This window comes from Mesoplodon bidens, assembly GCF_964165515.1.
Source record: "Mesoplodon bidens genome assembly, chromosome: 19".
Taxonomy (NCBI): domain Eukaryota; kingdom Metazoa; phylum Chordata; class Mammalia; order Artiodactyla; family Ziphiidae; genus Mesoplodon; species Mesoplodon bidens.
The window spans coordinates 9,001,297-9,019,804 of NC_138179.1; the positions used below are offsets into that span (position 1 = coordinate 9,001,297).

The window sequence follows — 18,508 nt, forward strand, 5'->3', positions numbered from 1 at the left end:
CTTAGTCAAAAGATATGAGTACTCTGGTCCACTGGTGCTCATGATCCCATCCCCGTCCATCTCCTCTAGCTCTCTTGGGTACTGCTACCCCCAGGCCCCCACCCCTGCCCTTGGCTCCTTCCTCTCAGAAACACTCCTAAGTCTCTTCCATTCTGAAAAATAAAAATTCTCTCTTGACCCCAAATTTCTCTTTAGTTACTGCCTTTTCTTTTTCCCTTCTCATCCAAAATTCTCAGAAAACTTGTCCATATTGGCTGTCTCCATGTCTCATCCCATTCATTCCTTATCTTCCTATATGAGTCTGCACACTCACATTGTTCCACTGAAACTATGCCTGCAAAGGTTACCAATGATTAGCTAATCGCCAGACAGATTTTGATTCCTATTTTATTGGACTACTGACACCTTTGAGCCTTCCTTATTGAAATTTTTTCTCATTGCTTTTCTCTTCTGTTTCTTCTATTTCTCTGACCATTTCTTCTCAACACTGTTTATGGGCCTATCTTCCTGAGTCTATCCCTAAATTTTAGCCTTCTATAAACTTTCATCCTTAACCTTCTTCTCTTCATTTTCTATCTGATCTTTCAGGAGGTAGTGTTAACTATCACATATTTGCCAATAATGTACACTCTTAATCTCTAGTTCTCATTATTTCTAAGTTCTAGAAGGATATATTCAATTTTTTGTAGGATTTCTAGAATCTTCTTGTATCACATGTACTCCAAACCTAATCTGTCTCCCCACCAAAAAAAAACCCCACCTTGCTCTTATTACTATATTATCTATTATTTTGCCTTTGTTGATGGTGCTAACATGAAAAACAAGACCAACCTTGACAAATACTAGATCATGTCTTGTACTTTAACAAGCCACTTGCAGTTTCCAGAAACCACTGTGTCACACCTTCAAGCATTTGCATATACGTTCTTTCTGCCTGTAATACCTTTGTCTTCCCCCTAACTGCTTCACTAACTCTTACTCATTCTTGGCTAGGTAAAACCCATTTCAGAAAGCTCTCTTAACCCTGTTAACCCCTCTTATCCCTTAACCCAAGAGCAGGGGCCAGAGTTACGATGTCTCATCTCTGTGTTCCATAGTACCCTGTGCATATTTCTATTATAGCACTTACCTCATTGTATTGAAATTATTTGTTTCCTAGAGCAAGATCATATCTTATTAAACTGTGGGTCTCCATGTTCATTGAGTGAATGAATAAATGAATTAATAGGAGCACCAAGGAGAAACAAGGAAAAAGAAATCATGCAAGGTACTTTACATTTATTATACACAATTTCATCTTTACAACTATCCAGTAAAATAGACATGATTTTCCTTTCACATATACGAAACTGCAGCTGAGAGGTGTTGAAGGGTCAATCTAAATGATTTCATACAATAACATCTATTTTCCAATAAATTGGTGCCTTCCTCATTTCTAAAGATAATATAATAACCCTTACTCCTTAGGAATAGTCTTAATATCATTGTCTCAATATAGAGAGTACATATAAAGACCAAAATAGCTTTAAAAAGACAGCCCTTTAAAGAGCTAATGTTGGACTTCCCTGGTGGTGCAATGGTTAAGAATCCACCTGCCAATGCGGGGGACATGGGTTCGAGCCCTGGTCCAGGAAGATCCCACATGCCATGGAGCAAATAAGCCCGTGTGCCACGACTACTGAGCCTGCGCTCTAGAGCCTGCGAGCCACAACTACTGAGCCCGCGTGCCACAACTACTGAGCCTGCGTGCCACAACTACTGAAGCCCACATGCCTAGAGCCTGTGCTCCACAACAAGAGAAGCCACCGCAATGAGAAGCACACGCACCGCAATGAAGAGTAGCCCGTGCTCGCCGCAACTAGAGAAAGCCCACATGCAGCAACGAAGACCCAATGCAGCCAAAAATAAATAAATAAATAAATAAATTTAAAAAAATAAAATAAAGAGCTAATGTTATCTGTGGGTACTCTGTCTTAGAGATTATACTTTAGTGATAAAAAGTATGAAGAGGAAGGACTAGCCACGACCTCTCAGCTACACCAATAGTCTTTATCTGCCTCTCTCAGATGGAAAACCATCTAAGCAGAGAGAATATGCCAAAGAGCCTGCAGAGTGAAACCTATTTGGGTCCCAAGAGGTCTCCCCCTCCCAGGAGGAGGGGAAAAAACAATCTTAACCTTAAAATTCTCTAAAATTCAATGTAACTCATAAGGGAAATAGCATTTCGTTCCAAACGTTTCCACTGACACATGCTAAAGAATGTGGCTTAGCAAATAACACTGAAAACCCATATCGACACTTTGGTTAAATTTCTACCTATTTTTACTTAGAACACAGGTGTCTACATTGAGGTTAAATATAATACAATCCTTGTCTATGCCTACTATTGACACTTTTTAAAAGAGAAATCCTTGTGTTTGGGAATCCCCCTGAGTTAACATTCTTCTCCTTAAAGGCTATGCCATTCAATGTTTTATGCTTGAGGATGATGCTTTCTTAATGTTCATAACTTACCTGCATTGGCTTTCAGGTCTTCAGGTGTGACCATGACAACAAATCGGATTGCACGTTCATTTCGAAACATCTCATAAGACCACCGGCGGATAGACCGCATGCATTTCACTGCTGCAATGCCATTGTTGGCAATGAGAACCTGGTAGAGAGGGAACATGGGAATTAGAGAGAGATAGAAAAGACAGGCAAAGACAGAGGAAAAGAGATGAAATCACTTTTGTAGATCTTCCTCTGAAAAGCCAGAGTTTCAACTAGGAATTTGTATTGTTGGTCTAGGCAGTTAGGAACCAACTCCCACATGATCAAGGAATATTTTAAGATGTTAGCTAAGCAAATACTTCAATATGTGCCAGCTAAAACTTACTCCTTTCTAACTTCATTTCCTGAAGGGAAAAATCAGTTACTCCAATCTTATGAGTTTGTGAATTATTCTACCATACCTACTTTTAGGGAATAGAAGAAACAAACGTCAGGGGGAAGATGTATATAAATAAGGCTGGAGGAAGATTCAACAGTGTAGTGTCATGCACTATTCTCTGTTGTAGTGAAACAAGGCACAGAATCCTGAACATGTATAAGAACGCCTACACTAACCACCACCTCTCTCCAGAATGCTGAATCCAAATGCCTTAGAATTGTACAGACTGCCCCAGAAAGAACGGTCACAAGAAAAAGAGTAGAAGGATCAATGATCCTGAGACTTCTCTGTTAAACAAACCTTTCACCTCCTTGCCTGTCTTGCAATCATCACCCTGAGGATAACGTAGGTTGGGAGACACATAATCTCTACTCATTGGAAGACTAACAGGAGTGCACCACTAAAGCAACACTTTTAGGACAGAGAATATAGGTCCCCATCCTTTAATCTTTTAATCACTGCAAGCTATTTCAACCGAGTCATTCTCTCAGCTCCAATATGGTTTAGATAAAAGTGACACAGATTAACTCACAACATGTCAAACCACCTGTAATCTCTTTAAGTATATCATGTGGTATATTCCCTCTAAACATCTCAAATTCCTGGCGGAACCCAGTAGGTTACACTGTATCAAACTTGTTGAAGCCTTCTGTTCTGAAACTCTCTCCACTCCCTTAGCTCTAAACCCAGTGTTATGACATGTTACCTCCTCACCACCACCCCACAAGCTCATCAATTTCTCATACCCTCTCAGATCAGTGCAACTCAACCCCATAAACACCACAAGATCTTTCTAAAAGCACTTTATGGGTGCTGCTTCATCTTCTTACTTAGTTATGACTAAATTGTCAGTGGCAAATACATATTACAGAAAATAGTGAAATTACTTAATAGGATGCTAGGGAGGCAGAAAGGATAATTCTGCAGTCTCAGAAATTCAATTTAAATATCGGTTTTGAGCAAATCTAGACAACAAATCTAGGTATTAAATCTATGTACTCTTGAAAAAATAATTTAGCAGGTTATAACTTACCTTCTCAATCACTTTATTCCCACCAAAACGAGTAACAAATTCTGCTGGAGAAGCTACAGTGAAATCTCGCTGTGAGTCTATTTTCTTTCGGTCTCGACCTTGCTTTACTAGGTGCAAACCAGACATGCTGGACCTGTAAAAACAGAGAAATCATGAAAGTCTACAGATAAGATGTCTTCACATCATCTATCTCCCCTGGAGACGTGCTTTTCACTATCAGACTTATAAGAGCACTTCCAATTGCACCCTTGTGAAGACTGCATGGTGGCAGACCACATAGTTTTTATATAGAAGAGAGAAAAGAAAATGATCTTTGCTTGTGGAAATTTAAGAAAAAAATAAGTGTTCCTGAATAATAAAAGACAATATTAAGGTTTACCAACAGATGCCATCCTAAAGAGATAGGCAAAGAACAGACTAAAATGAGATGGTATAAATAATAGACTCAGAGTGACTGTTAAAACTTAAAAAAACAACCCGCAACAGTTAGCAAACCTGTTTCTGGATTATGATTCTGACACACAGATGACCTTCACCTCTGTATCTCTAACCTCCATTTTTCTTATGAGCTGTAACTCCACATTTTTAACTGCCTACTAAATGTTTTACTTGGATATTCCATAGACGTTTCAAAATCAACAACTCCAAAAACAATTTATTTACAAGGCATTTACAAGGCAATTTATTTATAAACCATATTTCATTGACCTTAAGATAACACTTTTTTTTTTTAGCTTTTTAAAATCTCTGAAATTGGTATGTATCTTACAACTGATGGTGTGCTTTATTTAATTGGCAGAATTTTTTTTCTCAGTGGTACATTCAATAATAGTGCCTCTAACAATCAATGGTGTTTTAGATTAGATAGTGGTGGAAACAGCACAGGCCTGCTTTAAATTCCAGGTCTTCACCGAATAACTTAAACTTGCTAAGCTTCACTTGTCTCTTTGTAAATATGTATGGTATTCACTGTTCTAGGTTTTTAGCTATTGTCTCTCTCAGCTCTAAGCCCACCCTTCTATGCTCTGCTCTATGACAACAGGGCTTAACACCATGCAAACTTGTTTGATTCCGCCAATAGGAAGGCAGAAGGGTTTAAGAAAAAAAAAGAGAGAGAGAGAGAGAGAGAGAGAGAGAGAAAGGGATTTTCTTCTTATTTTCCAGCTATTATCAGCATTGCTCCACAGGAAAACAGAGTTAATTCCAGTCTCTAGCATCTTTCAGCATTCCCAGGAATAGCCGTGATGCATTCCCTCAGAAGGACCAGGAGCAGTGGGCTGTGGCTCCGTGGCTGTCAGAGTACCAGCCCTGCCATGCTCACTCATCCTCAGGGCTACCCGGCCTGGGTCTATCAATCACCTGTCAGACCAGGCCTCCTCCGCAGGGATCTAAGCACCAGCTACTCAAAGCTTACTCCCAGAGGTCCAAGCACCAGCCCCTCTCCAAGCACCTTGGGCCCTCTCCAAGCTTGTAGGTTCTGGGAATACTACCTCTTCCCTAGGGGTGGTAGCTGCTTCTTGCAGATATTAACCTTGGGTTACCTCAGCATGTCTTTTTTGTTCTTTTATTCTTCTAACACCCAAGTAACCAATTCTCACAATTGAATGTCTTTTGTTTATAATACCTAATGCAGTTTCTCTTTCCCTGACTGGACCTTGACTCGTAGCACTGATAGACCTTCTGAAAAGGTGTTTTGAGGACTAAATGAGATCATGGATATAGTAAATAAAATCCTTTATACACTATTTAACAGACAGCTGCTTTCTTCTATTTCTATCTTTTCTTCCTTTCTCCTACACTCTAACCTTGCACTCAAGTAATTTCTCTCTTCAAAATAAGAGTATGATTAAAATCTTCCCACAAAGAAATATCAGGTCCAGATGGTTTTATTTTTATTTTATTTATTTATTTACTTACTTACTTATTTACTTATTTATTTATTTTTGGCTGCGTTGGGTCTTTGTTGCTGTGTGCGGGCTTTCTCTAGTTGCGGCGAACGGGGTTTACTCAGTTGGGGTGCGCAGGCTTCTCATTGCGGTGGCTTCTCTTGTTGCGGAGCATGGGCTCTAGGCCCGTGGGCTTCAGTAGCTGTGGTTCGAAGGCTCTAGAGCACAGGCTCAGTAGTTGTGGTGCATGGGCTTAGCTGCTCCGTGGCATGTGGGATCTTCCCAGACCAGGGCTCGAACCCGTGTCTCCTGCGTTGGCAGGTGGATTCTTAATAACTGCGCCACCAGGGAAGCCCCAGATGGTTTTAAAAGACAAGTTCTACTGAACTTTCAAGGATCGTAGCCTACCAAACTTCCAGACAGTAGAAAAGAAGTAAAACTCCCCAGTTAGAGTAATACTGATACCAGAACCAGACAAAGATGTTACATGAAAGGGAAGTCCAGGGCCGCTTTACTCATGACCACAGTTGCAAAATTCCTAAAGATGATATTCTAAATAGGTGTTGGGGGCTTCCCAGGTGGCGCAGTGGTTGAGAGTCCGCCTGCCGATGCAGGGGACGCGGGTTCGTGCCCCAGTCCGGGAAGATCCCACATGCCGCGGAGCGGCTGGGCCTGTGGGCCATGGCTGCTGAGCCTGTGCGTCCGGAGCCTGTGCTCCGCAATGGGAGAGGCCACAACAGTGAGAGGCCCGCGTACCGCAAAAAATAAATAAATAAATAGGTGTTGGGTCAAGGGTGAGCAAAATATTAGTTAAAAAATATGTTACTCCACAACCAACTTGAGTTTGTCCCAGGTAAGCAAGGATGGTTTAATTTTAGAAAATCCATAAATATAAAACTGTTAGATTTCCTAGCAAGTGCAATAAAATAAAAAAATTAATAAGTAAATTAGAGACCTGAGGACTGCCAAGCAGGAAGTTAAATTATATTTATTTGTGAATGATGTAATTTACATAGAAAACAAAAGATTCCGCAAATTATTAGAAATAATAGGAGGCCTTAGTCGAGTGTATAGATATATGATTAATATATAAGAAGCTCCCAAATATTATATATAGATTATAAAATTAAAAACAGATCATAAAGTTAAAAACTAAAATATACATACTTTTAAGACATACATATAGATACAAAAAACTATGTAAACAGAGAAACAAAATAATGTGATGAACATGTGATTAAGGGAAATGACTACCTGGGTGGGGAAAGCAGGGAGAAGGTTTATGGAGGAGAGACCATATGGTTAGAAAGATGTGGGTGACGGCCAAGGATCAACCTTTAAGTGGTGGGTTTTCAAATTCTTTTTTACACTATTTTTAAAATTACTAAATAAGTAACCAAATAAATAAATAATAGTGGGTTACACATGGACGAATGAGTGTGTCTTGAGCCAAAAATCATGGTTATATAATTCTATACACCTGAGATTAAACACACACACACACATACTCCCTAGAGATCAACTTTCAGTTTCTCAGGGAGAGGCAGACAGAGAAGATATAAACCTAGGATAAATAAGGAGATGCCTGAGTATAAGACAAAAAGGGAAGCAAAATCTTTACGGATAAAATTAAGGTGGGGAAGGGATTGGTCATACGGTTTAATCAATAGTTTAGAGAAAACAAAGGAATGCCCTGAGGGTCACTTGTAATCAAAGAGGGGAGAAAAACAGAAATATACCTTACTTTTAATGATGGGATGACGACTTCCCTGGTAGCCCAGTGGTTAAGAATCCGCCTGCCAATGCAGGGGACACAGGTTCGATCCCTGGTCTGGGAAGATCCCACATGCTGCAGAGCAACTAAGCCTATGTGCCACAACTACTAAGCCTGTGCTCTAGAACCTGTGAGCCACAACTACTGAGCCTGCGTGCCACAACTACTGAAGCCCACACGCCTAGAGCTCGTGCTCCACAAGAGAAGCCACTGCAATGAGAAGCCCGCGCACCGCAACAAAGAGTAGCCCCCTCTCACTGCAACGAGAGAAAGCCTGCCTGCGTGCAACAACAAAGACCCAATGCAGCCAAAAATAAATAAATAAATTTATTTTAAAAAAGATTAAAAAAAAAAAAGATGGGATCCTTCATATAGCCATGTTCAGAAGTTAGGCACCATGCTAAAAACAAGAGGATCAAGTGGAAAGATAGAAAAGATCTCAAAATCTTTACCTCTCACCTAGCTTTTCTCAGGAAGCTACCAGAGAATGTTGTCTTCCCAAAAGATGAAGTAAACCAAGAAAAAGGAAGACAAGGAATGCAAGAAATAGAGGATCCAACACAGAAGAGAAGGGAATTCTCTAGATGATTGTTCAAACTGGAGGACAGACTGCTCCAGGAGGGATGTCTCCTTGAAAAAAATGGACAGATCACCTATTGTATTTAACCACAGAAAAACAAAATAAAACTGTGTATGTGTGTGTAATTAACATATAGATGTGTGTGTGTATTCTGTTTGTATATATGTTTGTTTTACATATATAAAATAATAAACCAAAGTTATATATATTTATTATATTTATACATACATAAATCATTTTATTGTATATATATTAAAATATACAAAATATATAAGTATATATTATATATAAAACAATATATAATATGTATATGTAAAATATACCAGTTGCTTTTTACTTATTTGACTCTCAGTGGAAGATTTGCTTGGTTTACCCCCCAAAGGGTGGAAGAGGTCAAGTAAAAAGGAAAAGGAAAGGATGACTGTTTTAAAGACACATTTTGCCAAATCAGTGTTTTTCATTTGTTTCTATATTTTCCAGAGTCTATTTAATTTTCGGGTAATTTTTATCAAAATAAAAACTCCAGATTGCAAAAACAAGCAAGCGACCCTTAATGACTGCCATCCAGCAAATCATTCAGGTCTTTTATGTAGACCCTCTGCTGGAGAGGCACAGACCTGCAAGAGTTGTGGAGAAGGCCTGACTCATTTCCTCCTCAGAGTGCGTTCTAACAGCAGGAAGAAGAAAGATTCGGGATAGGAGAGCTTGGCACTCTGAACACCTCCAGTCTGGCTGCCACACGCCAGGACAATGACAGCAGCCACCTTTCCTGGTCCAAGAGACAGAGTCTAAAAAAGTTTTCTGCAAAACTACCTTCAACAGGATGCTACCTACCACACAGAATTGATATTTTCCTTCAAAATACATGAAGAGACTTCACTCTTGAAAAACCAGCCAAGAACAGCGAGCAATTCTGGCACAGACTAAGTGAGATTCCTTAACGAAAGACCAGCACACAGCAAGGTCTGTGCACGGGTGCTTGTTTTCAACGCAGCTACAATGTCACACATGGTCTCGGGTATCTTTGGTTCAAATTCTGAGTGTAAAATAAAGGTTTAGAAATCTAGGAGCAAATAGGAGCATTTTCATTCATTTCCTTAAAAAAAAAAAAGTTTCCTACAGACACAAGAAAATCATCAAATCAGATTGCCCATAAATTCCAGGGCTTAGCTGTCAATGTCTTACTGTTTTTTAAAGGTATATATATATTGCCCAGATACGGCACTCTAAAACTTACCTTCGAAGCATGTAATATCTCATCTCCTTATTTTCCTCCGCAGAACCCTCCATATCAAGATGGCAAAGGAATGGAGGCTTTTTCTTCAGATGTCGGCCTTGTAAACACAAGCCGGAGTTTGTCCTCCTGCTGCAGGTGCTTAAAACCCAGGAGGACAAGACATACTGTGCCTACTTCTTGGCCCTGCTTCAGTCAGAGTAGAGTATTCCTGATGGCCTCAAGCTACAGTCTTTTTGTGTACTTTGTCCCCAATTTCCATACTTCCCCTCCTGTTTGCATTTTCTCCCTACACTGGGCCCACACACAGAATTAGTTGATTTCCCAAGGGGACCGAGAGGAGAGGGGGAGAAATATAAAAGCTTGTATAACTAGAAAGTAGATCTCAGCAGCTCTGCCTTAGCCGCAGCAAACGTGTTTCAACAACGGTCACTTTCTTCTGACAGTCACCAGAGAAAAGCTCCACGGCCCCTCCAGGCTGCCAGGAGCACATGACAGGGAGGGCCCAGGGCAAAAAGAAGACAAAGTTTACAGGGACAACTATGCCAAGAAAGTAATGGGGTCAGGAAATCCAGAGGGAGGAGGACAGCACAGCCTAAGTAGGTAATTTCTGAGATCCAATCAAAACAAATAATACTGATTTTCAGACTCCAAGAGTGGGGAGAGCAGGTCAGGAGAGAAAGAAAGCCAGTCAAAAGGACGAAACATGCCACTACTGAGGAACTTTGAATAATGTGGAAGTCACAACTCTAATTCTCAGGCCAGAGTAGTGGTGTACACACACACACACACACACACACACACCTTTTTAAAAAACAACAAAATCTAAGACTTTATTCACTAAAATTTGAGAATAAGACTGGAGCTGGTACAAATGGGATAAGGAGAAGATGTGGATAAAATCCCTGAAAGGAAAAGGGGCCCAGAAAAATATTTTAGACACAGAGGTCTAACCCAGTTTAAGCAGGGAAGAAAAACCCTGCCTAAAAAACTACTGGGACACATCGATTGCTATGCAAGCAAATTTGCCACAGATGGACAAATCACTTAAATAAATAAATGGTGGCTGAATGTTATACAGTAACATAGTCCTGTTTTAGCTTTTAATTAAGTAGATATTGCTCAGGATATTGCGCCCTTATAATGGCAGAAAAGACTGCAACAGCTAGAATCTACAGAATCACAATTTCCTGAGATAAGTCCTTAGGAATGGTATAATCCACCAGAGTCATATCTAACCTGATTCATGCACCATAGAAAAATTCTTTCTCACCAAAATGTTGAATACAAATGGTTAATTCTTATCTAATGCCAACTATGCTGAGAACCTATTAAACTTCCAGGAAAATCCTCCAAAACAGAAGTACACAAATGACCTGGAACACAGATGAAAGATGAAAAATCAAATAGAAGATAAATGATTAAGACAAACCTTGATCTTAGATTTTATTGCTTAGGACATTCAGGTGACCCAAGGTGAAAAGACTCAGTCAGGACACTCGCTCAATATGACCATTAGCCATAATAAAAAATGGAAGTCCTGGATTGGTTTCTGGCCTGTACCACTCTGCATCATTCCTTCCATACTACGCTAACGTCTGATAAAGTCAGTCAAGTTTGCTTCCTCCTTTAAAGAAGCTGATGCAGAGGAGTCCTCCTATCTTTATGTCTCTTCAGGGTAACATGTCTCAAAACACAGAGCACTGAAGCCTTTGTTCAGAACAATTCCAGTGACCACAGATGTAGAAGCAGCTCAATTTTACACACATCTAACTGCCAGATGTAGGCAGTTCCCAAAAGAGAATCACTCTCTGCCTTTGTTATATAAGTTCAACATTCAAAAAGCAAAGCATTGCATATAGAATAAAGCAGGCTATTTTGCACTTGATTATATCAGAAAATATACTAAAGAGTCACTCTCAGTAATCAAGTTTGTGCTTCCTTTTCACCAAAGGGATCTTTCTAAAACAACCAAACACTAACACAGCACACCCAGATCCAAAACAAAGCTAGTGTTTCTAATCTTTTATGGATGCTGCTCCCAATCCTCCTGTAATATTAGAACAAAAGAAAGAAAAAGCCACATTCATTCCTCCAAATTCAAAGCATCCTCATCTTAATCTAACATGAAAAGAGAGTGTCCAAAGTAGACACGTACCTGGCACAAAATCCAACTAGAAGCCCACACTGATCCCAACATTGTAACATGCCAAGCACCGAGGATGACGTAGCAGTTTATCCGGCAGACTGTGATGCATTAGCTAGCCTGACTGCAAGGCGGTCTGAGTTACACTGCAGCACGCACCGTGAGAGACTGTTTTACAATGGGGCTTTTCCAACCAAAGAAATCTTGAATCAAGGATGTACCTCTTTTGAAAATCAACTGACCATATATATAAATAGATTTAGCTGTGGACTCCTAATTCTGATTCACTGATCTATATGCCTATCCCTGTAACAATGCCACACAGCCTTGATAACTGGGGCTTTACAGTCAGTTTTTGAAATCAGGTAGTGTAAGTCTTCCAACTTTGCTTTCCTTTTCCGTAATTGTTTTGTCTATTCTAGGTCCTTTGGGTTTCCATGTAAATTTTAGGATGAGTTTGGCAAATTCTAGAAAGAAAAAACAAATCCTCCTAGGATTTTGACATGGACTGTGAATTTAAAGATCAATTTAGGGAAAATCACCATTTTGACAATATTGAGTTTTCCAATTCCCAAACATGGACTGTCTCTCCATTTACAGGCATACCTCATAGATATTGCAGGTTCGGTTCCACAATTCACCACCACAATAAAGTGAATATTGCAATAAAGCAAGTCACATGAATTTTTTGGTTTCCCAATGCATGGAAAAGTTATGTTTACTCTATACTATAGTCTACCAAGTGTTCAATAATAGCATTATGTCTACCAAAAAATGTACATACCTTAATTTTAAAAGATTTTATTGCTAAAAAATGCTACCTATCACCTGACAATGCAGGGTTGCCACAAACCTTCAATTTGTAAAATGCAATTATCTGTGAAGTGCAATAAAGCGAGTGCAATAAAACAAGACATGCCTGTATTTAGACTTTAAGTTTCTTCAATTTCTCTCAGCAATGTAATATAATTTATTTCTATTTTTATTTTTTGGCTGCATTGGGTCTTAGTTGCAGTGCACGGCCTTTTTGCTTCACTGTAGTGTGCAGGCTTCTCTCTAGTTGTGGCGCGTGGGCTCTGTAGTTGCGGCGCCCAGGCTTAGTTGCCCCGTGGCATGTGGGATCTTAGTTCCCCGACCAGGGATCAAACCAGCATCTGCTGCATTGCAAGACGGATTCTTAACCACTGGACCACCAGGGAAGTCCCAGTAATATAATTTTTAATGTACAAGTCTTACACTTTTTTTGTTGAATTTATTCCTAAGCATTTTATTATTTTCAATGCCATGGTGAATTAAATTATTTTAATTTAATTTTTTGCTTGTTCATTGCTAGCTAGTATGCAGAAATACAACTAATTTTTGTATATGGATCCTATAGCCTGTGACCTTGCTAATCTCATTTTAAAATCCTTAACAACTTTATTGAGATATAGTTCACATACCATATATTTCAGCCATTTAAAGTATATAATTCAATGGTTTTTATTATATTCACATGGTTGTGAACCATTGTCACAATCAATTTTAGAACATTTTCATTACCCGCAAAAGAAACCCTGTACTCAGTAGCAGACACTCCCTATTTCCCCCAAACCCCTCCCCAGTCCTAGGCAATGACTAATCTACTTTCTGTCTTTATAGATTTGCCTATTCTAGATATTTCATATAAATGGAATGATATCATATGTGGCTTCTTTCACTTAGCATAATGTTTTCAATGTTGTAGCATGTATCCATACTTCATTTCTCTTTATGGCCAAATAATTTTCCACTGTATGGCCATACCACATTTTGTTTATCCATTTATCAGTCGATGGATATTGGGTTGTTTCCACTTTGTAGTTATTATGAATAATGTTGCTGTGGATATTCATGTACAAGTTTTTATGTGAACATATGCTTTCATTTCTTGTGGGTATGTAACTAGGAAGGGAATTGTTGGAACATATGGTAAATATTTAGTTTTATAAGAAATTTCCAAATTATTTTCCAGACTGGCTGTATCATTTACATTCCCACCAACTATGTACAAGTTTTCCAATTACTCCACATTCTTGCAAACATTTGGTGTTGTCACTAGTTTTTATTTTAGGCACTCTGACAGTTGTATAGTAATACTACTGTCTTCATTTGCACTTCCCTAATAGCTAGTGATTTTAAACATCTCTTCACATCTTTAATTGCCATCTGTATATCCTCTTTGGTGACATTTGCTTCTTTTTAATTTCTCTCTCCTTACTGAGAATATTATTTATTGATTCACTGTTGTCATACTTTTAAAAACTTCTTTAAACATGCTTTCTTTTGGTTCTTTGAATACATTTATGATACCTGATTTGAAGACTCTGTCTGCTAATCCAGCAACTAGACACTCAGAGACAGTCTATATTGACTTTTTTCCTAAATATGGGCTAACTTTCCTATTTCTTTTCACGTCTCATGATTTTTTTGTTGAAAACTTAACATATTAAATAATTTATTGTAGCAACTCTGATTTCTTTTACCCATGAAGATTGTTGTCGTTACTAATGTTTGCTTGTTTGTCTTTCTTTCTTGGCTTTATAATTTGCCTGGGCTAAATCTGTGAAATCGCTCTCCCCCAAAGTGTACAATCACTGATGCCTCAGCTCAATTTCTTCTTATCATGTGCTTTTATGTTTCAACCTCCTTTCTAAGGGGTTACCTCTATGTCTGCAAAACTTAAATGTCAGCCAGTGATTAGGCAGGGGTTATACCCAAACACCTGAGACCAGTAAGACTTCTGTACTCCGTTCATGTGTCTGTGTGTAAGGCAGAGTACAACATTCAAAGTTCAGGACATTTTCAAGTATGTCCTGGCTTTAATTTTCTGCTGAGCCCTGTCATGTCCACTCTGTGCACGCACGCAGGCTCAACCAGCAATATGCTCACCCCAACCACAAACACACCTCAGGCTAGTAGAGCGGTTGGCCCACCTCTCTCATCCCCTGCCAGATGGTCACTTCTTCTGACAATGTCACTGGGGAGCATGGGTATCATCCACTACCCAAGAGGAGTATGCTCCCTTCAACTGCAGCATCAGTATGCCCTTATGGCATACCCACAGTGGCAAAACCTCCATGCCAACCAAGCTGAGGGAAGGGAATGGGAAAAGTCCTGACAAGAACACCACAGACTCCTACTGTTCTTATTGAATTACAGCAGTTTTTCAAATATAAACTTCTCTCAGACTGTTGTATGCCTTATAGTTGATTTTAAGGCTGAAATGGTTTTGTCAAGCTTTGTAGTTGCTTTTTGGGATTAAGGATTTGTTCATCTCCTCACTAAGTTATAGCTGGAAGTCCTGCCTGTTTTATCTACTTTTTGAGATGTAACTTCATACAATAAAGTGCAAAGTCTTAATTATACACTCAATTAATTTTACATATGCACATAACCAACCACTCCATTAAGATACTGATTATTTCCACAGTCTCAGAAGGCTCCAGTGTGCTTCCTTTCCAGTCATTATCTTCCCCAATGTAAACACTATTCTGAACTCTATCACCATCAATCAGTTCTGCCTGTTTTTGAACTTCATATGTATAGTGCCGTACTGTATGTATTTGATCAATATTATGTCCATGAAATTCATCCATGCTGTGGCATAGCAGTAGTCTGTTCATTTTCATTGCATGTAGTATTCCATTGTGTGACTACTGCATGATTTATTTATTCTATTGGTGGACGTTCTGTTTTTTATGAATTTTGACTATACTTGAACTTGGTTTTTGGTGGACAAATGCACTCATTTCTTTCAGGTAAATAGCAAGGAAAGGACTTGCTTGTTGACAGAGTATATGTATGTTTACGGCTGTAAAAGATACTGCCCAAATAGTTTTCTAAAGTGGTTGTGCCTACGTTTATTCCTGTTAGCTATGTATGGGACTTCCATGTGTCGTACGCCCTTGCTAACACTTGACATTGTCAGCCTTTTAATTTTGGCCTTTTTGGTTGGGATGGCAATTAATTCATTGTGATTTTTAATCTGCAAATCCCTGATGATCAATGATATTAAACTGCTTATTTTGATAAGCTTATTTGCCATCCAGGCATCTTCTTTTGTGAAGTTCAAGTCTTTTCCTTATATTTCTATTGGGTTGAAATGTCTTCAAAAGACATTGAAATATCTTTTTCTCATTGATTTATAGGATTCAGGATTCTGACAGTGAGATTAATTAATATTCCTCTTTCAGCAACTGAGAACAATTAGGCAAAAAACATCAAGAATACAGAAAAACAACACAATTGAAAAACTCAACTGACATGTATAGAATTTTATAACCAACAACTACAAAATACACATTCTTTGCAAGTGTTTATAAAACTTTACCAGAGAATTCCCTGGTAGTCCAGTGGTTAGGACTCAGTGTTTTCACTGCTGAGGGCTCAGGTTCGATCCCTGGTTGGGGAACTAAGATCCTGCAAGCCACACGGCGCAGACAAAAAAAAAAAAATCCAAAAAACAAAAACAAAACAAAACAAACAAAAAAAACTTTACCAAAGTAGACCATATGCTAAGCCATAAAGTATAAACAAATTTCAAAAATTTGAAATTACATAGAGTATATCCTCTGAATACAATGGATTAAAGTAAAAATCAATGACAAAGATAAGGATATGAGTACAGACACAAGTAAGCTTGAAATTAAGTGTTGGGAGGAAGAATTTCTGGCCTGATAGTTTCTATGTTCTCCATGAAATATGAGGCAAAGTTATGAACTGAAAGTGTGTCTAGAAGAGGCAGGGACTAGCAGAAAGGGAGACTGCTGGTTTAAGGACAATGGAAAAGAATGAAACTGTTGTTGTGGAAAAAAATGGAAGAGGCCAAATTTCCAGAAGAGAACCACAAAATGGGAGAAAGAACAAGAAGAACTTCACAGCACAGCCAGCATTTGAGAAGGACCTTAAAACGTGAGGACCCCAAAGTATGAAAGGAATTTCAACAGTCAGGAGAAGGGCATTCCAATAAGAAAACCTGAGAGAGCTTGGGGGAGGAGAAAGAAAGAGGGGTGGGGGGAGTAGTGGGAGGGGGAGGGGGAGGAGAGGGGTGGGAGAGGCAGCAAGTGAGCAGACCCTGTTATGCCTTTAAGTAACTATTGTATTTTCTTCCTTGCCATCAACTTCTTAAGAGGTGAACTGTTGAAATTCCTGTTCTTTCACCACTTGTTCACTACTTTATCTCTTGCCATCTACTTAAAGCTGTTCACCTCAGGCTTCTCCTACCCCTAACTCCAGTGCTTTTTCTTGGTCTTTCATCTCTATTCACCACTTCATGTCACATCTTCTACCTTAAAATAACCTTTCCTCTGGTTTTCTTGGTTCTCCTACCTCACCGATCATTTCCTGTCTCCTTTTTCCCCCTCCTTCCATCCGAAGGTAGACACTTCCTTAAGATACATTTCCCTTCTACCTATATACTCTTCCTCACAGTGATCAAATCTACTTGCACAACTTTAATTTCAATGCAATAAACATTTATTAAGCATATACTATGTGCCAGGCATTGCTCTAAACTCTGAAAAAGTGGTTCTCAGCTCAGGTTTCAGATCAGACTCACCTGGAGAGTAGCAGAAATGACCAGAGACTGTAATTTAATCAGTCTGAGACAGGGCTCAGGAATCCATATTTCTTTAAAGCTCTGCAGATGATTCTGTTGTACAGCCAAACCTAAATACTGCTTTCCATCTTTTTTTTTTTAAATAAATTTATTTATTTTTGGCTGCATTGGGTCTTTGTTGCTGTGCGAGGGCTTTCTCTAGTTGCGGCGAGCGGGGGCTACTCTTCATTGTGGTGCACGGGCTTCTCATTGTGGTGGCTTCTCTTGTTGTGGAGCATGGGCTCCAGGTGCACGGGCTTCAGTAGTTGTGGCTCTCAGGCTCAGTAGTTGTGGCGCACAGGCTTAGCTGCTCCATGGCATGTGGGATCTTCCCGGACCAGGGCTCGAACCCGTGTCCCCTGCATTGGCAGGTGGATTCTTAACCACTGTGCCACCAGGGAAGTCCCCATGTCTTCCATCTTATGTATGTCTTAAGTGTTAGGGGAACCACTGACTGAAACCGCCCACCCTGACCAGGCAAGATAGTAGCCACTTGCAACAGGAGGTCCTGGTAAGGAACGCAGAACTAACAAGCTACCGACAACTGGAAGAATTTGGGAAAGGTCAAAAGGAGAGAGGAGACGCCAGTCCGTATGTCCTACCAGCCTCCCAGAATCCTTCTCGCTGGAATCCATCTTGGCTGAGTGATGCCCACACTACCAGGAAGGACCCTGAGTCAGAGTGATTGGCCAGAGACAACTGGAAACTAACCCAGTTACCATAAAACCCGAGACTGCGAGCCACGTGGCAGAGCAGATCTCCCGGGTTCCCTCACCCTCCTGCTCTCCGCCTGGGCACCCCTTCCCAATAAAGTCTCTTGCTTTGTCAGCACATGTGTCTCCTCGGACAATTCACTTCCGAGTGTTAGACAAGAGGCCACTCTCGGGCCCTGGCAGGGGTCCGTCTTCCTGCAACATTAGTATGACATACAAGATCCTTAACCATCTGACCTTTATCTCACCAGCCTCTTCTTCCACTGCTCTAACTACCCTGTCCCCCTTACATTCCAGTGATACTCCATATCTTACAACTGCCTGAACATGCTGGATGTTTCCATAGTCTGGCACCTTTACACATGTTGTCAACCTCACCATCTCTACCCTTCCCACTACACACACACCTATCTCTGTTAGCTTGTCTTGTCTGTTTTCTGTTCATCCTTCAAAACCCAGTTCAAACATCTCTGAGACATTAGTGGGCCCCTTACAGATCTCATTAAGCCCATCATAATGATTACAGCTGTTGTGAGTATTAGAAATAACATTAGCGGACTTCCCTGGTGGTGCAGTGGTTAAGAATCCACCTG

General features: G+C 39.8%; 1 protein-coding gene across 3 annotated transcripts in view; it reads right to left on the reverse strand.

The window, feature by feature from the left end:
- ACACA (acetyl-CoA carboxylase alpha) overlaps positions 1–18,508 on the reverse strand; it is a 235,849-nt gene that overhangs the window by 181,227 nt on the left and 36,114 nt on the right. For all 3 annotated transcript variants that reach the window (XM_081219599.1, XM_081219598.1, XM_081219597.1), the window contains exons 4-5: positions 3,966–4,098; positions 2,515–2,653 (exon numbers count right to left, since the gene is read on the reverse strand). In XM_081219599.1, coding sequence (XP_081075725.1) covers positions 2,515–2,653; positions 3,966–4,098 — 272 coding nt within the window. The remainder of the gene's footprint in view (positions 1–2,514; positions 2,654–3,965; positions 4,099–18,508) is intronic.